The sequence below is a fragment of the Phalaenopsis equestris genome, unplaced genomic scaffold (genome assembly GCF_001263595.1).
Source record: "Phalaenopsis equestris unplaced genomic scaffold, ASM126359v1 Scaffold000002, whole genome shotgun sequence".
NCBI lineage: Eukaryota > Viridiplantae > Streptophyta > Magnoliopsida > Asparagales > Orchidaceae > Phalaenopsis > Phalaenopsis equestris.
This window is the reverse complement of record NW_018164444.1, coordinates 70,434,543-70,459,269: the sequence shown is the minus strand read 5'-3', so window position 1 is coordinate 70,459,269 and position 24,727 is coordinate 70,434,543. Positions and strand designations below refer to the sequence as shown.

Here is a 24,727-nt window from a genome sequence, read left to right as displayed (position 1 = left end):
CACAACACATTGGTATTTTCAGCCTATGCTTAAACAATGTATTTCATTTAAAAAATTCATAATAATGTTATTTTGATATGATATTAAAGAATTGAGTAGTCTAACACATAAGAATAGTGTAGTATTATGCATGCAAAGTTTCATAGTGGCTTATAAGTCAGAAAATATGGGGTAAGGACAATGATGTATAGCAACTATATTCATGCTTATATAGCGGAAACTTTTAAATCAATATCTGATTAGTAGGTGGTTGGTGGTTTTAACCCCAACTTTGAATGACTTGTGAACTATAGCTTTATAGTGTCGACTATTGGAAATTTAGAAAATATCACATACGAAAACATCACATACATAAACAACATATACATGCAGGATATATAAGATCGAGAAGGGTTATCTTTTATGTGTTCACTTGCAGTCAGCTGATAGGGTTTGATGTTGCCCAAGCTTAGAGTCCTTTGTTGGTCCCTGCTATTCAATATTTGTATATAAACTTCGATGCTTCGGTTGTATGTGGGATCGTGACAAATGAAAAGTCTTTAATTGAGCCCACTCCAATTTAAATTCTTATATCCCTTTTGATTTTCCATATGCAAGTCCCTTGACCCTTTTGTGAAAATATACATGCTCCAACTTTCATTTTTAAATTTCAAATATTTGTCTAACTTTTTTCTCTTTTATACATTATTATTATATAATTGTAATTTGTTCCATAACATCATCAGAGATGACAAGTATGTACTGACCTTTCTCTTTTTACTGCATTTTATTGTACACATTTGTTCATATTTGTACTATTATTGCTATTACTCTTTACCGCTGCTACTTTTTATTGTTACTTTTCTTTATTGTTACTCCTCTTTACTGCTACTTCACTTTACTGTTTTTACTCTTTACTTTTTTTTACTCTTTGTTGCTTTGTACTTTTTACTGTTTTTCTGGCATGTTTATACAGTACTTTATGGTAGCAAATGTAGAACACATGTTTAGGATTGAAATACTATAACACATAACCATAATACACTTTTTAATTTCAACACCTTTCAAAATTAAATAATAAAATATTTTTCAAAACCACAAATGTTGTTTTCAAACTCCAATAAACTAATAATAACATATGTTTTCTCTTCCTCTCTCTTATTTTCTCAGAACAAAACAACGATGCGTTCAAATGACGATTCATTTACAGGCAGCGGACAAGACGACAACAATGGTTGGAAGGAGGAGCTTCAACTGAACTTCAATATATTTAAACAACATACACTCATAAGACTTCGAGGTTATTTGTCAGGTACGACGTAAATCATCACACTATCTTTTAGGATTTTATACGATTGTATATTGTACGATATGTCCGAACTATTTACATATGATTTGTAGACATAAGTCCCGAATGTCTAAATAATTTACAGGATTGAAATATTAACTAATTTCTCTGTCAAAGATGTAAAGTCAAACCATAGGTTAGTTTAAGATGTCACTAAAGTTTCTTTCGTATCTTCGACATTTCCTATTATTCACTCCTTTGGGTTTCAAAAATAACTGTTCCACATTGAGCCTTTCCCATTGAATTTTCTATAAGCAATCATGGAAATCTAAACGTTGAATTCTGGAAGACAAAACCCCAATCTTAATCGAGAGTTTTCTTATGCGACTTTGGTTACCTAAGATATAATTAACTATAAAGGCTTGTCTCTATAGGGAATTAAGAACCAAGATTAATCTAAACCATGTCTAATCTGTGTATTAGATAGGGGAATTGTCAGCTATAAAATTCGCAGACCAAAATAGAGTCATAAACTCTTAAGTTTAAATAATTAAGCCTACTAACTAGTGATATATTTATCTTTCAATATGATATATCATTTGTGATATCGTGCTCAACTATCTAAACTATTAGATATTTGAAATCTGTCTGGCCTATCTGTTTTCCAAAATAAAGAGTATCATTATGAAAATCAAAATTACATTATATATTAAACGACAAATTAAAAATTTTATTTTTAAAAAATTGGCTGACAATTTTTGGCTACTCAGTTGCTAAGATTACCCTGCCTTATGCTAGCAGACATTGGATGCAAGAATCATAGGTGTTAAGGCAACCATGTCCCTTTATTACTCAATATAGTGTTCTTGATGCCATTCAAATTAAGTTTTATGTTGACTCATTAACCTGATTGCCTAACCACAAATTGGCCTTTAGCTTAAATGTCATTGTGGAAGTAAAGTCCACGATGATGAAAAATTATTCTTTGAACATTTGTTGAAAGAAGACAACTTGATTATACTCCAGGGTTAAGAGAGTCACTTCAAGAAGAATTAGATGCCACTAAATTATTGATATTTAACAAAATAAAATTTTTTGTTGACCCAGACATCTTGCACTTCTAAAAAACCATTTTATGCTTCTTGAATTAAAATCTCTCTAAATTTTTATTTCATTATTATTGACAAAATAATAGATGCTAAGTCACACGTGAATAAGAAAATCTTCGTCTACATGAGATTTTTATTAAATTATTCTTTTGATGGGGGTAAAGAGGAAAATAATAGCTTACAAGAAAACCTAGTTGATAAGAAGCATTAGTTACTAAAGGAATGAAGCCAAGAAAATTAGAAATACCTAGAGCATACAAAGAAGGAGATCATGTTATCAAAAGAGTACAAATAGTGGAACTCTAGGAGTATTAGGAAAAAATCTCACAATATGAAAGCATGGTTCATTAAAAGCATGATACATTAGATATAATGGCGATAATCTTAAAATCCTATAACTAGTTAGCATTCTAAGAAAGAATTATTCCCAAGAAATATGTCTAAATATTAAGAAAGACCTAATTAATTATGATATTTTCTTTTATGCTGTAACAAATTTTTGTTTACAAGTCATTCTTACAGAAAAATGTATTTGAATACTCCCAAAAATCTCTCAGGTCTCCGGTCTGAACTTCATTAATAGCTAATAATAAATTCTTCTAAGAAATCACATTTAATATTATAAACATCTATAATATAAGGACCCAAAATTATAATACAAAAATAAAAATAGCCAATAAAAGTTGCATTTCCCTTTTTGTTTACATTGACTTATGCCACACATCTCTTTTTTTTTTTGTTCAATCAACTTCCACTTTCTTGGTATTTTCTTAGATGCTCTAAGGAAGGACGTTACATTTTTATTATTTCTAATCAACTCTTCAAATATCATTGGTCTAGACTTAGATTAAATTTCTTGGAAGACTTTCAAACCTGGTTTAAGAACGACCTTGTATGTTTTAAAAGTAATGAGGAAGAAAGGCTTAATATTTAAAATGGATTGGAGTGGTGGGGTTAACTAAGCAAGATAAAGCCACTTTGGCCAAGAATATTGAAGACCAAAGAATTTTTGGGTTTGTGTGGAGTCCTCGAGGGAGAATAAATCACTTTGTGATGTTAAAGTGATTTGAAGTTTATAAAAATTTTCTAATGGCTTTGGCAAAGGAAGCAAGAGCAAAACAATGACTAGGCCTAGTGGTGGCTATACTGGGTTGAGAGCCAAGTTTTTGGTTTTATGTTTTTATTTGTTCAAAATGGATTGGCTTCGGTGGCAAAAGACACTTGGGCGAGGTGAAGTAAGTGTTCAATATACTTCTGCAGTTAATAAATTCTTAAGGGCTTAAGAAGTGTTGAATTTGACTTGGAAGATGAAATCTCGACATAGAGCCTATGGTTGTCTTATAAATTTATTTTTTTGATTTGAAATTGTTTGATTAATGGTATGAATGAGTTGAGGAGATATGACTCTTCAAGTATAAACTTCTACGGCCTTTTTATTAGAAGAATACTGCATAGAGAATAATCGACTCTTTAGAACGAGAAAAATTTGCGTGCGTAAGACGTACGTAACGGCGCTGCGTACATAATGGAGGCTATATTCATGTTATATCTACATTATATTTGTGTTATATAATCTGTAACCTCCATGTAACCTCTATATAATCTACCTTAACCTACCTGAACTTACAAATAAATTTCGCGCTTCTGTTTTCACATATCTATAGTTTACATGTAGGTTACATGGAAGTTACATGAAGGTTACCGGGGATATAACACGAATATAATATCGATATAATGTGAATATAATCTTCATTATGTACGTAGCGCTACGTACGTCTTACGTATGCAAATTTTTTCCCTTTAGAATGAGCCAATTATTAGGACCAACTCAGAAAAGGGTGATTTTTTTTTCATTCAAAAATTATCTTTTAACATATTATGTTGTGGGAGACATTTTTATAATTTTCTTAGAATATTCTTGAAGATTATTATATATATATATATATTTTTTGCTTTAAACAAAATCATAGAATATTCGTTTTTTACTATATTTATTTTTTTAAGGAAAATAATGTCAATAGTAGGGGACCATATTGCCCCGGTGGCATCTTTTCCATCGAATCCTTATATATATATATATCATGAAAGTTTTGGTGGTTTTTGCTCACACCATGCAAACACATATACTGTATATGCAAGACTTTATACTCAATACTTCTTTCTTGAAAGACACTCTCAATCGGTAGGCCAAAATGGCTTACATAAACATTAATTTTATTAAGCCACCCACATGTTCTATGCAAATATTAAATTTTAGGTTTTAGATATGTAAATACATTAGTAGATACATAAAAATAGTTTGTTATGCCTCTTAAAATTTTTGTTATTATTATTATTTTTTTATTAATATTAATGCACAAATTAACAAGTGAAACTGAGTTCAATCAAAGGCTGGAGAATAAATACATACTATATTATACTTGTTTAAATGCCAATCAGTAGGCTACATGAATCCATTTTCTCCATTGCATCCTATTGAGTGTCATATTATCATTTAATTTTAATAAATTAAGATAATTTTTTTACACAAGATGCCCAAGTTTTTCTAGGTCTACCTCTGCCTTTTGCCCAAGTTTTTCAAGATGCCCAAGTTTTTCTAGGTCTACCTCTGCCTTTCTCAACATAAGTCAAATCTAAAACATTTACTCTGCTGATCGGATCATAAGATAGTCGACATTTAATATGACCAAACCATCTAAGAAGGCTCTTTCTAATTTTGTCTGTCACTGAAGCTACATCAACTTTGTCACGAATATATTCATTTTGCATTTTGTCTCTACGTGTAAAGCCACTCATCCACCTAAGCATTCTCATCTCGACAACACTTAACCTAATTTTATGCTTCTCATTTAAAGTCCAACATTCAACGCCCTTGAGCATTTAGAGCATTGCAGGTTTAGAGCATTGCAGGTTTCACCACCATCTTATAAAAATTTCCTTTCAGTTTAAGCAATATATTTCTATCACACAATACGCCATAAGCATTCCTCCATAGTCACACTTCAACCAAACAACTTGAATTCTATTAACAACATCTCCATCTATATCACCATCATTTTGAACAACAAACACGAGATATTTAAAGCATTCACACCTTTTAATAATTTGATCACCCATAGTTACAACCCTGTGAGTAGAGATATTATTACTAAAACTACATTCAATGTATTCAATTTTAGTTCTACTCAAACGAAGGCTTTTAGACTCAACTCAACTATAGACCTCCATAATTCAAGTTTTTCCTGAGCTTTTTCTCTAGTCTTATCCACGAGAAGGATATTATCAGCAAAAAGCAGACACCAAGCTACATCCTCCTATAAATGTACAATAAGACCATCCATAACTAAAGCAAAAGGATATGGGCTTAAAGTCGAACCCTGATGTAATCCAACAGAAATAGGAAAATATTTGGTCAATCCTCCTTCAGTTCGAACACAAGTAACAACTCTAGCATACATATCTTTAATGACTTGAATATAAGTCATATCAACAACACCTTTCTTCTTAAGAACACTCCAATGGATATCTCTTGGAACCTTATCGTAAGCTTTTTCTAAATCAATAAAAATCAAATTTAGATCCATCCTCCTCCTTATCACAGAACTCCTACAACAAAACTCTCAATAAATGTATAACTTCCATAATAGACCAGCCTGGCATAAATCCAAATTGATTATGAGAAATCTTTGTAATACGTCTTAAATTATATTCAATTACCTTCTCCCATAATTTTAAGCATAACACATCGACTTAATTCCTCTATAATTTTAACACACTTATGCATCCACTTTATTCTTAAAAATGGGGACCAAAATAATCTTCCTCTACTCCTCAGACACCTTTTTAATTTTTAAAATAATATTAAAGAGTTTAGTAAGCCAAGAAACTCTCAAATCTCCTAAAAATTTCCACACTTCAATTGTGATACATTAGGTCTTACAGACTTTCTATTATTGGTTTTATTTAAAGCCTTCTCAATTTTGTTTTACTAATACGAAGGTAAAAATGATATATTTTATTATTATTAACAATATTTAAATCACTAAGGTTGATTATATTTTCAGAAACTTCATTCAAAAATTTATAAAATCAACTCAACAACTTATGTTGAATATCTTTTTATAAGAAAATTACTTTTTGATTTTCATCTTTAATACACTTTAGTTAAATCTTTATTTTTTTCTCTTTGTTTTACTAGTTTATACATATATTGTTCACCAACTTTAGTATCTAATTTATTATAAAGATCACTAAAAGCAGAATTTAGCATCACAATTTGTTCTCTTGGCCTCTCTACGGGTCATTTTATATTTTTCTAAGTTCTCTAAGCTTCTATATTTAAACAAATTTTTATAAAATAATTTAATATATTTTATCTTTTTTTGCACATTATTATTCCACCACTAATTATTTTTATTTATAAAATCTATTTCTTTTGATTATTCAAGCACATCTTTTATCACTTGTTTGATAATGTTTGTTAGTTTATCCCACATAGAATTTAATTCTTCATAAACATCCCAAATCTTGAAATCTTGAATTTTACTAGTAAAAATTATTTATTTGTCTTTTAGATTCCTCATCTAATTCTACGATAATAATTCCTAGTATTCTTTATTGTAAAAATTTTGATAAAAAAATCTAGAACTTATAATCGATGTTGAATACTTAAATCATCACTTGAAATGATCTTACACGATCTTTATATTCCCGATGATCACTCTTCTCATAAGAAAATAATCAATCCTAAACCCTAAACTATTATTTTTAAATGATGGATGATAAATTGAGTGAGTAGGTTGAATAATATTCCACAAAAATAATGGATCACATGCAGTTGCAAAGTCATTCCACAAAAATAATAGTCTCATTTAATTTTTGTGCCTTCAATTCTTTCAAAATTAAGGACCTTTCTCCTATTATGCTTAAATTACTTCTAATGTCACTTGAGGCCCAATATATTTTTTTGAGGTTTTTAAATGTTAATCATTCAAAATATTAAACATAGTACTTTAATTATCCAAAATTTAAATCTAATATTTTAATCTCATTTTTCATTACAATCAGCCTCCTAAATTCATTCATGCATAAATAAGCAAATATTAAATTCATAAATGAAGGGTACAATTTTATCAAAGAGCTTGTTAAAATTTCTTATTTGATAAATTTTTTATTAAAATATAGTTTGATGTTGTTGAATGTAGCTTAAAAGCAAAAAACTTTAATTAATTAATCATGTCATAAACTCATTACCAAAAGAAAGGGATAATTATATAGAAGGCACCCAAAACATTGCTATTTACAAATCAAAGAACCTAAATAACTTTTTTTAAAACTATGAAACAGATGCATTTACGAGTGTCACGTGCCACGATTAAATTATTGTGAATGTAATAAAAATGAAGAACATGGGTTGAAGTTTTATCATGATCTTTAATCTTTGAGTGAGAATGAAAAATAAATGGAAGAAAATGCTTAATTTGTAAATATCAATATTTTGGGTGGGTGCCCTGTCAAATAATAATAATAATTAAAATTAAAATTTAATCCGAATATTCTAATCCAAATTTTCGGAAAAAAGCAAACATTTTTAATTCCAATGTTTCCAACGGTTAGTACAATCCGAAAATAGCACTGCTTCGATCGTTAGAAAAACGACGAGCCATACAAGTACCCAACCAAACGTCAGAAGAGAGCTTGCATCAGCGAAATTTAAAAGGCGAAATTTAAAAGGAAAAAAAAAAAAATCATTTTTTGCCAGAAAAGTATTTCTGTAAAAAATCCACGAAATAACGGCTACATAGAAAAATCTGGATTTTTTATCATAAATATGATATGAATTTCTGTAAAGGATTCATGCTGGAAAACAACTGACCCACCTCGATCACAACTCGAAATATGGAAACAAATCAACGTCGCAATAAAGTTCAGAAAAAAATAAAATTATTGAAAAGAAGATGTGGAAGATCAGAAGTTCAATTTTGTTTTTTTGGAACAAAAAGACTATTCATAACTATATTGCAGAAAACCCAGCAAAGAGTTCCAGCTATATCCAAATCTAACAAAAACAAAAACAAAAACAAAAACAAAAAAAGGGAAGAAACGATCTTCCCATGATATATGATAATTAAAGGCAGGATGAACTTACCAGCAAATCAGTTTTTCCTGCTCTGCACCCGAATCATCAAAACGATTGAGCCATCTATCTTCATAATCACAATCGAATCGCTATACCTTGCAGAAACGATGAAACAAACGGAGATAATTTATTCGTTTTTTCAAAGCGTCAAGGTTGATTCAACTATCCAGGTTTCCTCAGCCTAAACTGATCATAGTTCTTCTTTATGAAATCTTCAAATAGCTGATTCATGTCGTCTTTGCCCTCCGATAACGCACAGTCGCCGCTTACTGTCATCTCCGACAATCGGCCCGTCTGTTTTCCGGCTATCAGAGGCGGCGATGGAGATCTCTCCCATCGGCCGATCTTTCTGGTGATGGAATTCCAAGTAGCGTCCAGAGAATCGACGATCTCCTCTTTTCCCTTAGGAAATGTGGTTGTCAATCCGGAATCAGGTAAGTTAAGGCCGTCTGAAGAAGAAGAAGCAGTTGATTTCTCTTCAGATACTGTCGTTATGCAGGACGATTCGGAAGCCGGTGCTGGAGAGGGTTTCTCTTCTGCAGAATCCGTCAATATATAATTTTCGGTAGGAATCGATGGGGTTTTTCTAGAATCGTCCATCGATGTCTTCCGGAAAACTTGGGGATTAAGAGGAGAGACGAGATCTTGAGATCGGAGAGAAACAACATCAGAGTTAAAGGGGTTTTCCTCTTCCGGCATGCGATCGGAATGGATTACTCGGTTTTCGGAGAGCTTCCAGATCGTGAGTATGATGAAGTTGACGGCGACGAAAAGATAAGGAGGAGCAGTCGAAGATCGCACGGAAACCCAAAGGTTGGAGATGGTGGATGCGAGTAGGTTGAAGAGGCAGGGGACTACGAACCAGGCGAAGGTTCCCGCAAAGAGAGTCCCGGCGAGGAGGACGGCGAGCCTGGTTGTTGAAAACAATTTCTTACCGGGAATACGGAGCAGGTGGAGCATCGCATTTACAGGAGGAAGATCTGAGGAGACAGAAAAAGAAGAAAAATTGAAGGGGGCTTACAGATCTGATACGAAATGCAAGAACAAGCGTTGTTGTGGGTTAGGGTTTTGAGTGGTAATTGGATGGTAATGGAGCTTACCCTTACCCATCCGATCGCTTCGAAGCAGAAGAGCGACAGAGATGAAACCCAAAAGATAAAAGGGGAAGGGAGAGAGAGAGAAGAGCGTTGGATATTTGAATTCGAGGCGACTTTTACCGGACGGTGAGGATGCTTCTTAGGAGAATCACGACCGTCGGAGGAGAATATAAAGTTTTATATTATGGCCCTTTTACATAAATACCCCTTAATTCCCATATAATTACATGTCGAACTTTACTTTCTTTTCATATTTATATATATCCCAAATCTTTTATTTCATATTAAAATATCACTATTTTCATTTTTATGTAGAGATACAAATAAGATGGACATGTATATAAAAATGAAAAATTAAGTAAATGTTAGATATGTGATTACATGAACATCGAGGGGTATGCATGTAAATCTACGTAAGCAACATCATCACATTGCATCTAATTTTTTATTCATATATTACATACTAAAATATTGAGACAATTAATTACATAACTGCCACCTAATTTCTATGTATTTCTTTATCTAATATTTAGGGGAGGAGTTGTTTGGGATCATATTTTTTTCCTTTTTTGTTTTAATTTTGTTTTATTAATGATTTGATTTGAAAAAAAAAACATATATGATATATTTAATTAATATATTTAGAAACCAATATATATATATATATATATATATATATATATATATATATATATATATATATTAAGCAAATATGTTTTAAAAAATAACTTTGAAATTTATAATTTCTCTATATAAGTAATAAAAAAATTTTAATTTATATTCGGTGATTTTGATCATCCTAAAAAAATATGATATATAAACATAAACTTTATTTTTCATATTTATGTCACCCAAATAAAATCAATGTTTCAACTTTTTTTAAAAAAAAGACAGACAAACTTTTCATGCATGGCAAATATAGAAAAATTGAAGTTGAGATGCCAAATATATAAATACATAAATATTAATTGGTATGCATGTAAAGCTTGCTAAAATATAATGATTAAATATATATAGCACTAAAAAATTACATTAAACTCATCTTTAATCATTCCCCTTATGTCCTGAATTTTTGGTGACAATTGATACTTCTCCAGCATATCTCCATCATCTTGCATGAATCTCAAGACATCAAATCTATACGACAAAAAATGTCGAAGTAGAGGGAATAAAGGGACCCTTCCCTCAATTCTTTTTACAAAAATTTCAAAACTTATTTTACTTTGTCTTAATTTTCTCATTAACTTGGCTCTAACTCTCGAGTGCGATTCACAAAGGCCAACATTAATCGAACACTAGTTCTAATACAGTGTTTATTTTTAAAATTTTAAAAAATAAATACATGGTCATTTAAGCTATGATAATATTACCACTAAATTTAAAATAATTATACTTGATGCGTGCTAGAAAATTCGCGGCGGTAGATTAATGGATTATCGTCTTAGCGTTGCGCGTTGCGCGAGGATTCAGAGGATTCAGCACACACTCAGATAAAAATGAATCAAGTTGTGATAACACCAGAAGTTTTTAAGTGGAAAACATGTAAAGGTGAAAAACCACAGGGTCTAGTCTAGTTGTAAAAATCCACTATAAATTGAAGATTACAGATGTCTCTTGTCCCACAGGAGGGAAAATGTTACTAGCTTTCCAAGTTACAACGTCGACTACAACGTCGCCTGACGAGGTCTAATCAGTGGTGGTTGACGGAGGTCGGCGGTGATCAACGGTAGTCGGCGACAATTAGCGGTGGTCAACAAAGGTCGGCGGTCGTTGGCGACGGTCAGTGGTGGTCGACGGCGATCGACGATGGCGAGGATGGTCTTGGACCTGAGCTCCTTCTCCCGGTTAGTGGTGGTCAACGGCGATCGACGATGGCGAGAATGATTTTGGACATGAGCTCCTTCTCAAAGCCCCAAGTTCTCTCTTCAGTCTCCTCTCTTTCAGTCTCCTCCTTTTCATGTGAGGGATAAGACTCTATTTATAGTGTTTTGAGTGCAATTAATGCAGGAATATGAACCATTTTGATCGGACTGTCTGGAGAGCTTTCTTTGATCATATGATGTTTGATGGACATTTGAGTGTCTTAACAATGTGGGAATTGAGCAATATTGGGCTTGTTGGATTCGTCTTTTTGAGACGCTCGATTCGACTATGAACTCGCTAGATTTGAAATTCGTTTGACTTTCAAATACCTCCGAAAACCCTCCAATAGTGGTTTAATGACTTGATCCGGGCTTGATTTCTCGGAATGGACTAACTTTCATATCATTATGTCCATCTCATCGAACCGATCAGTTTGACTATAAATTTGCTGAAATCGGAGCTCCGGTTGACTCTTAAGGGTTCAGGGTTTGACCAAGAGAACTCAAATTTGGTTATTATAACTTATGGATAAAATATACATAATCTAATATAGCTTCTAATAATTTTAGCTAAAATTAAAAGAACATTACTCCTAAAAGTTATATATAGTCCTTCATTTTTTCACATATAAGAGACTAAATCTAAAATTAGAGAGAGAATATAGGCTTGAAGAATTTCATTGCACTTTCCAACATTGATACCAATGATTGCAATCAACAATTAGTACTACTATCGCTCAAGTTTTATCGCCCTACCTCCTTCACCTAGAATTGTTTTGTTGGCTAATATATATCCTCTAACCATCGTTAATGTCCTTCTCAATATTATCCACTATATTCATAAGAAGATAATCCCATATTTTATAATTAAGTGAGATATAGAATATTAGTAATCTTGTTTATATTCTAAATTATTTCAAAAGGGTCGGCCCCATAAATTTATTTATTTAAATAATTGGTGCCATCTCTAAATTTTTTTATCAATATTCTGTAGGATCATTATACAAAACTAAAATGTTACTATCAAAATATTCTACAAAATAATATTTTAATAACTTTTGTCGTAAACTTTATGTACATTCCACAAACAGTCATCTAATAGCTAAAAGCCACAATTAATAATTCAGTCATGCACAACATAGCCCAGCTAGTAAGGACCACCCTGCTTGATTATAGAGAATAATTTTTACAGGATAAAAGAAAAACAGTCTTGCTCTTCCAAAATATAATGGAGTCTTTCAAACTACTTATACTTGAGTGACAAATATGGGTGATCAAGCTTAATGATGGTAAAGGTGCTACTACACTATGAGAAGTAAATGTGTAAAATCTAGTTGTGTTAAAAGCTATGATAGCTCTTAAGAGGAATAAGCTATTTCAATGCATGATTAGCCATTTTGAATAAAATGATGACCCACATGCAAAGATGTGTTTGGTTGTGTAGTTTCACCAACTATCTAATTTGCTTAACATATTGTTGTGGGGAAGTTTCATTAAGGACTAGATAATGTTGATGTAATAATCCAACATCATGCCATACATACATATATATATATACATACATATATATATATACATACATATATATATATATATATATATATATATAACAAATTGCTACTGATTAATAGACCACGAACCGAATCTTGCTATTTACAAATCAACCTCTCATCTGTCCATCTCTTCTGAGATGATAATTGCAACCAGCATCCAATGTGATTCATTGGAAATACGAGAAAGTGATAAAAAATATATATGAATAAAATGAGAGTGAGGCTATCAATCATCCTCATTCAAAATTATCCAAAATAATATTTATCCCCATCATTTATAAATTTAATCATAATAATCTTTATTTATTATATTTGTCATATAAAAATGCAAAAAAACGTCTTTAAAATCCTTGCAAAAATTAAGATTATGAAGACATATATGAAATGTTTTACTATGTAAAACAAAATTTATTATTAACTTTGTAATGCCGACGACTTATCATTAGGGCTGTGAGAAAAGCTCGTCGTTCGCCAACAGTTCGTGTTCGATTCGTTCATAAGTACACGAGACGAACGTGAACAATTTTTTTTTTTTTGTTCGGTTAGTTAAACGAACCAAACATAAACAGTGATGTGTTCGTTCGTGTTCGATAATAATATATTAATATACTATATTAGTAATATACTAATATAGATATTATATATTTATATAATATAAGTTATATAATTAATATAATATATTATTTTTATATATTAATATTAGGGATGTCAAACTGGCTCGTTGTTCGTGAACAGCTCGTGTTCGGCTCCTTCGTTAAAAAACGAACACGAACAGTGACTTTACGAACAATTTCGAACACGAGCTTATTTCAAAAAAAATCAAATTTCAAACGAACCGAATACGACCATAAGCTCTGTTCGTTCTTGTTAGGTTTGCTTACACCTCTACTTATCATAATCAAAATAAGTTTTTTTAAAAATATATATATAATTGATTATTTATGTATTGTATTTATTTTTAAAATAAATTGAATAATTCAGAAAATAAATGTTAATTAAATAACACAAGAAATTCTCCACAACCACCCATTAAATATGTTTGACTCCCCGCCAACCTATGTGGTTAAGTAACATGCAGAGGTTAACTATACATTAGTAAAAAACATTGCTAGATAGGTAGGGGCATATCAAGTAATTACGAACATTTATAAATCTAAATTAAATCATGATTAAAGATATGGAAATGGATTCTAATTATGTTGGGAAGGTAAAGTGTCACGCCATCTTTTAGTTTGGGCGTTTGTTTTTGGCATCCACACCCATAATCAATGATGCATGGATTTCTTAAAAAGAAAAATTAACAATAAATTAATATTCCTCTTCAAGACAATAAATTAATCAATGAACCATAAGTAACAATACATGAACTCCACAAATATAAAAAAATGGGAAAAAAATCATTATATATATATATATATTATAAATTATGTAGACAGTCCAAAAAGAATTCCACTTTGTTTGGGACAGCTACAGCCATAAAAAGAAGCAATTGTAAAGCTGCTGAAGAAATTGTTCAAAAAATTATAGTGCTTATTACAAATTTTTTCTTTTGAAAAAGTACTTTAGCTTTTTGGCAGTCATCATCTATCGCAGGTAGCTGAGTCTAGTGGTAAAATTGTTGTTTTTAACTGTAATTTTTTTTAAAAATGCAGCTAAAACACAATTTTGTCAAATAAGAAAAACTACGGTGCAGCATCATACCGCCGCCCCCATACGCACCCTATGTCATATGTCCATATCACCTTTAACCCAAAGAGGAAAAAGAAGTCACAATGAGTATGAATTTATTTGATCAAAAAATTACTCTTCAATAGTATTACACTTTCATGCCGCATAAGAGTTAAGATCTAATTAGAGTTATGTGGGTGTTAGTTTTTCCTTCGTTAAAGCCCTTGAGGCTGGATTTAGCCTTTTACATTATTGAAAATAAGTTGAGTGTAGATGTTTTAAGTAATTGTCGTTCACATGTGCTTTAAGTTTTTGGTTAAATATAAATTTGATCATTGCACATCATAAAAAAAAAAATTGATAAAATATTATTGCATGCAAGAAAATTTATGGTGATAATATTTTACATTTTAACTTTACATATAGAACCACACATAGGCAAATAAAAGAAAATAGTGCACGAATCATAAAATTGTTTAGGTGAAAATATAAATTAGGGAAAACAAATTATGCTGTGAAATTTAGGGTGAAACAACGCAAATCCAAAAAGAATAACACAGAGATTTAACGAGGTTCGGCAATAATGCCTACGTCCTCGAGAGCGAGCGATGAATTCTCTATTTCAAAGGAGTTACATACTCATAGGGTTGCACATCTATTTATAGATAAAACTCATCGATAAATTTACAAACACACCCTCGCTCCCCCCAACCCATTAATCCAGGAGACATACCTCTTTATTTTCTGGCATATGAGTCATACCTAACAATTCTCCACCTTGGCGAATATCAAGCCCCTTAGAAGAAAATCTCCACCTTGTGAATATTCAGCCCCTTGGGAGAAAAATCTCCACCTTGTGAATATTCAGCCCCTTAGGAGAAATACAGCATGGAGTTTCTTACACCAAAGTGGGTTGGGCAACCATGCCAACTAGCAACTGCAAACATTCAACAAGTTCAAGTAACGCAAGAACTTGTTGAAAATACCTGGCTTGGTCAACTTTCTTGCTGCTTTTTCATCATATGATCCGACATTGTGAACTCCAACCTACAATTGTACTCCCCAACAGTTTATAGATATTACCATCAGGTTTCATAGCTCGTAATGCCTTCAAAATTTCTTGTAGTGCCAACAAATATTTCACCCTTGTTTTGCCACAATCTGAAGTTCCATGTTTCATCGAACTTTATTATCTCGAATTTTGCACCATACATTGCCTTTTGAAATTAATCATGCAATAAACTTTTTTTGCATTGTATTGAAACAAAACACACCACAAATAAATTCAAAGAAACCTGAAATTTTCTCTGTCAATTGCAACAATTTTCCTGCAATTCTACTGTGATTCATGAATCAAATTTTCACACGAATCACTTTTCCTGCTTGCGTCAATACCTCGGCTAAACTGTTGTCTCGGCTGTCCCACGAGCGAAACCCTTTGCGAAATACCTTCGTGAAACCACTATTCGCAAATAGTCGAGTCTGCTCTCTTCGCCTGCACCCTGCCGAGCTTCACCTGTCATAACTCCTCATGCCGCAACTCCTCCTACAAAAAATTTGCGAACTTGGTTGACTGAACACCACCGAACTCCTCTTCTCTGTGAAACTGGCGAACTCTCGACTGCCTCTTCTCTTGAAGCTTCGATCTGGAATTCCTTTTGCACCTCACATGGGTCAAACCAAAATCATTGTCGAATTTGCGGACTTGTCTGAAGCTCTAGTCGTAGCCTAGTCGTGAACTCCTTCTTCTCCGATCGAAAATCCCTCAACTGCCTCACTGAAACTGTCACAACCGCCCGAACTTCTTCTTTCTTCCTGCACCGATCTCTTGCACTCTGAAACGTCACTCTGATACCAATTGTTGTGAAATTTAGGGCGAAATAACGCAAATCCAAAAGTAGAACATAGAGATTTAACGAGGTTCGGCAAAGATGCCTACGTCCTCGGGAGCGAGCAGCGAATTCACTATTTCAGAGGAGTTACATACCCATAAAGTTACGCATCTATTCATAGATAAAATACACAGATAAATTTACAAACACGCCCTCGCTCCCCAACCCACTGATCCAAGAGACATGCCTCTCTATTTCAAGATACTTTAAATTTTATGGTATATGAGTCATACCTAATAAATCAAAAGGCTTTACCCAAGAAAATAATCTTTCATATTGGTTAAGACTACAAATATTTATTTTTCTCTCTATTTGGAGAAGGCAGGATTATAAAATAATATACTTAACTCTAGCTCAATCACAAGTGGCTATAATAGAAATAGAGGGGGTAAAGATTATTGTTTAGTGATGATGATTGAATGATGGTAGTTGATGATGTTTAAGCGATGATGATTAGAAAGCAATTTTTGGTGGATAGGCACTAACGATTAGGCGACAATGTTTAGATGAAGACATTTAATAGATGCTAGATATTTGATAATAAACAAACAATAGTGATTAGAGGATGGCAATCAGGTGATGGTGTTTACATGATGTGGATCAGATTACCATGGTCAGATGATGGTGATCGGACAATGGTGATCAGATGATCTCAATAAATAATTGATAATGATTAAACAGAGGTTGTCAGATAATGATGATTTTCGATAAAGTTTACCAGTAGTGATTATCACTAGAAATTTGGTGGACTTATATAGTTTTTCAAATCTCAAAGCTCTCTCCAAATTACTTGTGCCCTCTTATGAAGAATGTTAGTTTAAGTAACAAAGATATATAGTTCAGCTTGGCCCCCAATTTTTTGAAAAAGGTGATCGACCATCTCCCAAAAAGAGAACTGGAAAACACTAACTCTGATAACTTTAGTATCTACATAAATTTTGGTGTTGGTGGAAGCCCCATACCAACTCCATGTTTGCCTCATAATTTGGAATGTATCCAGGAGGAGGTGAACATGCTCGATTGGTTGAAATTGACAATTTTACCACCATGTCATTCGAAAAGTTTTTTTTTCGAAATAATATCGGGAAATCTTTTGTAAGTGTTGATTTTGATTCTTAAGATTGGGGACGAGATTACCCAAACATCGGTATCTTTAAGTGCAAAAACTTTCCTCCAATAAGTGCAACAACCATGCAGAAAGGACTCCAGATGTTGAGCTACTCCAGTGTGAAAAGAGGTACAATAACATCCCAAAACACTATGGGGGTTGTGCAACAATAGCACGGAAGAAGGCACAATTACAAGGCAAAGAAATTCTGGGAGTTGTGCAAGTGACGGTTTGTATTATAGAGGGAAGTGTGCTTTCTTACTCTCCTAATGGTCTAATTTATAGAAAAATTTGGGTGCCCCGAAATGACCTGCGGGCATGCGGACATGCACGTGCTCGGACGGAGTCAGTTTGCGACCCACTCCACTGGTCAGTTCCGACCATTAAACAACCTACAACTCACATGAGTGACCCAACTGTTGTGTCTGCACAAACCCTTGGATACGTTTGATCAAACTAAGCGTCGCTCGATCCCATGCAATCTGTGGGATTGCTTCCCATATATGACTCCCGTGCAGCATGCGATGTGATCCGTGACTCGGATCATTGACTCAGCCAACATCGTCATTGTTTAATATGATCATGACATCTCTTGACTCACGAACTGACTCGACCACCAACACCCATAACCCGTGACCCAATTTGACCAACGATGACCTAAACTGCATCTCTGCTCCTCACTATATTTCCTCCTACGAATTCAGTGATTGTCGCCACCTGCCAGCTAAAAATTTTCTATTTTTTTAATTGTTTATTATGTTCTCAATATTTTGATTATTTTCATACAAAATGAACTAAGATGCCAAAAATTTGAGGGGTAATTGATTCAACAAAATTTATCACCCGGCATAAATCACGATGCATTTGACATGAATCTCGATGTGTTTTCTTAGCAAGAAATGTTCCGGTTTAAATTAAAAATCATTCAAAATTCTGATTTCAATAAACATGCAGTCAAAATGTTCGATTTGACGAGACAAACCCAATGATACCAAAATTAATATAATTTGAATCAAATCAAGTCTGGATCAAATCGTTAATCCATTTTTAAAGGCTTTGTTTGGTTATTTTTAGGGGTAAATGAACTCCAAATTTGACGTGCATATAGTGAAATTGAGTGTGCCGACAAGGGGAATCCAATGAGCTAAAAACCACCTGAGTTTGAGATTATTAAAGCCACTAGATCATCTAAATACCTTGTATGATTAAGGGGACTCATCATCATTCGTTCAATTTGGTGGTTATGGTGAATGTTTACCAAACGACGAAAATGACCATCATGCATGGTCTTTTTTAAATAGGCCAACTCTTTCACTTGAGAAGGAGAAAGTGGGAGGAAGAGAATGAGCATAATTCCAATAATGTTATGGCAATGACAACTTTCGACCTACATAACCGTCGATTACCATCAATCTTTGCTCGTTGGCCATCGTCGACCACCACCGATCGCCGTCAACCACTGATGGTTGCACCTTCTCAGCCTCATTGGTAAACTTTGCAGAGTAATGAAGTACCCTGGAAAGTAACGACGCACACTGTGGAATAATAAAGTATACTATTGAGTGACAATGTCTCTTGCATACGAAGTAAACATCGTACAACAACGTACTCCGAACACGTTGTATTAAAGACCCAGCGGTGACACATTGTGGCAATTGCTCTTGAGCATCTATTCAGAGTACATCGAATATTTTTGTACATTGTATATAGATAAACATTGTATTTTTTTTTTTTTTTATTTGCGAGGTAAAGGGACTATCTTTGTACTTGTAAATTTATAATCGATTGTTTTAACTTAGCTAGATCCAGTTGTTTTTTCCCTTACCGAGTTTTTCATGTTAAAATTCATGGCGTCTCCTCGTGTTTTCTTTTTATAATACGTGTGTGGTTGGATTTCGTATAATGCTGAGATGTTAAATTGTTACTCTACCACAGCCGGTTTTCTAGCACACCACAATCTTAAAATAAATACAATATATTTGACATACATTTTGCGTCAATTTAATAAATATAAGACAAATTTGAAAAATATAAAAGATTATATTCTAAAAAAGTAGAAGACAGTTTGTTTTTTCTTCTATTTTTTTATCAAAATATTTCCTCCATGTTCCATTCAGTGCATGTACATACCACCGAATTTCTTACATTTTTACATATGTAAAATGTTATAAATGTAAATATCAAAATATGTGTTTTAGATATGTAAATACATAAAACTTGTGTGGCATGCATGCAAACTTTCAATCTTATTTTGCATGTGTCACTCACTCAACCTTTTTTTAATACGATCATATATGAGTAGATCTTCATGTACCATTTTCCTAAGAAGGAAGGAAGGAGGAGAGGGAGGACCGGATTTTTTCAAGGGATGCTTCCTTAACTTTCCTTTTGGTCGTAAGTGGATGGTTTAGTATTGATTAATGATGGTTGCTTTGTTTTTAGGAAAAGTGGTTGGTAGTGGTAGGATCTTTTTTATTGAATTTAAATATTTATTAATATGAATGAAAGTCATTTGTTATTTTTAAATTGCTTCTTCAATAAAATGATGTGTGTTAGTTTTCATTATGAGAGTTGAGAATTCACTTATAAATGTTTATTGTCCATGAAAAGGGAGGATGTTTATAATTGTTGAGACTTGACATCATGCATGGAAAGAAGGTCTTTTTCCCGCTTTTTCAACTTATTTTCCTCCTTCACTCCTGACCTAACATTTTCAAACAATAAGATGCGATGTATGATTCCTGGATTTTATTTCCTTTTTTTTTTCTTTTTATAATAAACTACTTTATCGTCGTTATATTATGGATATGTGATAAAAAGTCAAGTGGCATGAGTATGTAATCTTGATGTGTTTTATTAGGTTTTTCTTTTCTCTCATTTGTAGGCATTTCACTACTCCTTTTAGGTCTACCAAGTTCATCTTGGAGGACAAATAAATGACCCATCTTACTACATTCTTCCTTCAAGTTGTCAAGTATCTTGAGCTAAAAGGAATTATTCTTATTTTATCTCTTTTTCCTTAGAGATAATCATACTTGAAATTAGCGGAGAAAAATTTGCTTAACAAACGAATTGAGCAAGAGCTACTTAGTGAGTTGAACATGAACCATTAACAAACGATGAGTTTTTTGTTATAACCTAACTCAAGTTGGTGTGATATCAACCAATATAATTTCTTATGTGATTAATAACATTACACATATAATTCCTTTATTTTTATGAGTAAATAATAATTCATGATTCAAAAGCCCAACAACACCTAACCTAAAATACAATATTTAAGAGTACATATTGTAAAAATATATATTTTGAATACATGAGCAATCATCAAAATGCACAATTTAATAGGTCACAACAGACTATTTTGATTTAACAAAATTAGAGTAATTTCAACATATCATGCATGTATCAAATTTTGGTGAGTCGGTAAGATACCTAGCATGATGCCCTCTTATCTCATACAAGTCTTTTTAAGGTTGAGTTGAAAAAAATGTGGAACAACCACCTTCCTATTGACATTAATGGTTTTCACACTTATCAGCCAAAACTTTCAAGCATCATTAACTCACAAAGACCAATGGCTAAAGCAATTAACTCTACTACATGAACCAACCTAAACGGTTGCATCAATATCTCCTAAAGTGTGGAATTGAGGAAATTCTTGTTTCATGATTATTAATCATAAATGTATTACTTTGCATTCCTTCCAAGAATTTTCATCAATGTCCCTCTTCTTTTTTCCTACATCATCTCTATATTATCAGATTTTTACCGAGTTGTATGTACTCACGAACAATATGTAACCCCTTGTCCTAAAATAATTTAAGATTAAACTATTAGAAAAGTATTTAACTAAGACAATCAATATCCTAACTGTTGAGAAAATAAAGGCGAAGAAAACAGTAATCGACACAAATCCAGAAGAACACAGAGATTTAACGAGGTTCGGCAAAGATGCCTACGTCCTCGGGAGCAGAGCGGCGAGTTTCTTTCACTATTCAGAAAAGGGTTACAAAATCGAGGGATTACCTCCTGGGGTTATTAACATGCCTATTTATAACCCCAGGAGTAAACCTAGGCACAATATGTAATTACAACATTACCCCTGTACCAAACTGCGGGGCTTTGCCCCCGCACCCCAACCCACGTAACTTCCCAATTTGGACAGATTCTTCTGCTCCGCTCCGCTCCGCTTCGATCCAGCGTCTGTCCCGATATGGTATATGAGCCATACCATAACACTTACGAAATTGATCATTATATCATATATGTATGATTCATTGGTTCCTATATTTGATTTTGTGTAATGCTCATGACTATATTCTTTCATTATTTTATCTAAGTCCTTTATATCTTCCTCCATTAAAGAAAACAACCTAGCCATATGTCCCTAATCTCCAATAATAGCCATTTGTGGATTCCTTGGAACACTATATTTGGTTAGTCAAATGCAACTATTGCAAGTTCTACGTTATACATTTGAGCTAGCTAGACATTTGTTAAAGCCAGTTTAACTTAAGAATGAATCTTTGGTCATATTAATTTCTATATTTAGTAACCGTTATGTCAAGATATACTCCTTGAACTTTAATTAGGATGGATATAAAAATAATTGAATTTTTATTGAGAACAGTATATTTAACCATTCTAACAAGCATCATTTGATGGTGCTCGAGTCACAAATGTTTGATCTTTGTTGTATGTGATAAAACTGAGTGTGCACACGTGCGCGTGCGCGTGCGCGTGCTAGCATATGTGTGTGTGCATGTGTGATGTGTGTTTTCATATTCACACATTTTTATATGCATATATATGCATGACAACATGTAGATTCATAATTTATTTTTAACTTTCAAGTATATTATATGACCATGAATAGCTCATATTCGACTTAATAATTTAACGAATCAAATCAAAATAGAAAGTTCTGACTTATTTTCTTAACGAGTTAAGCCAAAAAAACTCTATTGACTGTGCTGACTAAAACTCAGAGCATATATATCCATGCAAGTCATACATTTCAAAGTGTGACTATGAGTGAACTCATTATATTAATATGAACTTTTAGTCATTCAAAATATACATATAAAGTGGAAAGGTATTTTCTAATGAACCTATCACAATCTCTTGAAGTGAGGGTGATTTTAAAATATTTCGAAGCTTTTGATCATCCTTGAAGCTAGTAGCAAAGATAACTAAATTGGCTTTATAGGAACAGATTCACCTTCCAATATTACACAATCTTAATAAAAATCAAAGCTTTTTGAATTTTTCAACATAATGCTCTCATTTTTCACCCTCTCGTAGAGTTTTTCAGGCAATATTTCAAATAATGTGGTGCTCATTGCTTCAAAGAACAGTTTAAGATGTTTTTCTCTTAACATTCTTGAATATGCATTCTAAGAAAAGACTTCTTTAATTTTAGAAATAAAAAATCTATCCCAAGGCAAGCCAAAGAGTTGAAAGTTTGTCCATGGTCATTCAAGCTTCAACAAATGCATCTTACGGTGGTATACAATTAAAATCCACTAAAAAACAAGTATAATAGAAGTTCCATTTTCCCAACCATATCATTATCTTTATCACACTTATATTGATTAACTTCACCCGGTTCATGAATTTTTTCTAGATTATGACTTAAATGACAAATTAATTTAATCAAAACTAACCATAGTTATTAGAGCAATCGGGCCAATCGATTTCTGGCGACTAATTCAACTATTGAGCACATATTCGTCAACAGATACCTTCAAAGTAAGAAGACCATGACCCTTGATGCGTGTAAGAGAATTCATGGCGGTAGAGTGATTAATTAACTTCTTAGCATCGTACGAGAACCCAACACATATCTACGTACGGAAACACTACAAGATTTTTACGTGAAAAACTCAGAAAAGGAAAAAAAACTACTGGGACTCACCCAGTTGAAAAGTTCTACTATAAAATAGAGATTAAAAGAACAATCCATTGTCTCACGAGCATGAAAGGGTTACACAGTCTCTCAAGTTACAACATCAATGTGCAAAAAGACCTGTGGCCTCGTAGTAGGGAGCGATCGCAAGGAGTAACAATTAGGGTTTCAATGTATCATCTTTGAGGTTGGCACAACGTTCGAGATGCTGTGTCGCTTCATAGGAGTGGGCGGCAGGTGACAAGTGATAATCAACGATGGTCGGCGACTGTCGACGAATGTATGAGCATGAGACATTCATTAGATTGTCAGTGTGAAAGTGATACTAATTACAAATATAGAATCACACCACTCTATACGAAACATTAATTGAAAAGAATTAATATTTGAAATTTGCATTCTTATGATCAAATGAAATGTCTCGATGAATGGAATTCAATAAACCCAATACCATATAGTTTGGATGCTATGAAGACAATTACATGTTTAATTAATATTTTGTAATTACCCGAAACAATCTTTTCCAAATGAAATGTTTTAAGATTTCGACCCCACTATCATCATCACCATTCAATATATTCTCACAATCTTTATGGACAGAGGAGACCAAATGAGACTTCTTCAACATGTGATGTCATGCTCTTTTAAATGTTGACATTTAATATTTGCCTCAATATATTTAGATTCAAAGGAGCAAATTAATTTATGAAACTAATGATATTTTCTTTTATAATCTTTTACATTTATTATTTTATATAGTTTTTGTTGTGGTGGAGCCCGGTTTAAGAAAATCAAAATTTTCTTAATGTTTGCCGCCTCTTTAACCGTTCCCGCCTCCATTCTTTGGAAGAGGCGTGACTTTTTGCTTGGTTGGCCCCACCATCATAAATGCAAGCAAAAGAGGAGAATTAATTATCCCTTTTTTCTGCTATTGAATTTCTGCCTTTTTTGGAAACCGAATTTCAAGGCTTCTTCAACAATTCGGTTTCCTGTGTAAAACTTACAAAAAAAAAAGCGCTACAGCGGAGGGGGCGGCAACGAGAAGGACTTCTTCGGCTGTTCTACTCACGGGAAGAAGAGAGGAAGGCTAACTGAGAGAATACCATATTCTTTTTCTTCTG

General features: G+C 32.9%; 1 protein-coding gene across 2 annotated transcripts; it reads right to left on the bottom strand.

Moving 5' to 3' along the window:
• Positions 1-8,196: 8,196 nt before the first annotated feature.
• LOC110018103 lies at positions 8,197-9,726 on the bottom strand. 2 transcript variants are annotated; one of them, XM_020715344.1, is made up of 2 exons: positions 9,622-9,726; positions 8,197-9,495 (listed from the first exon to the last, which is right to left on the bottom strand). In XM_020715344.1, exons 1-2 carry the CDS (start codon positions 9,623-9,625, stop codon positions 8,678-8,680), a joined length of 822 nt encoding a protein of 273 aa, XP_020571003.1. In that variant the 5' UTR covers positions 9,626-9,726; the 3' UTR covers positions 8,197-8,677. The 2 variants fall into 2 exon arrangements, with proteins under 2 accessions (XP_020571003.1, XP_020571002.1); XM_020715343.1 differs by having other exon boundaries at positions 8,206-9,495; positions 9,616-9,722.
• Positions 9,727-24,727: the final 15,001 nt, after the last annotated feature.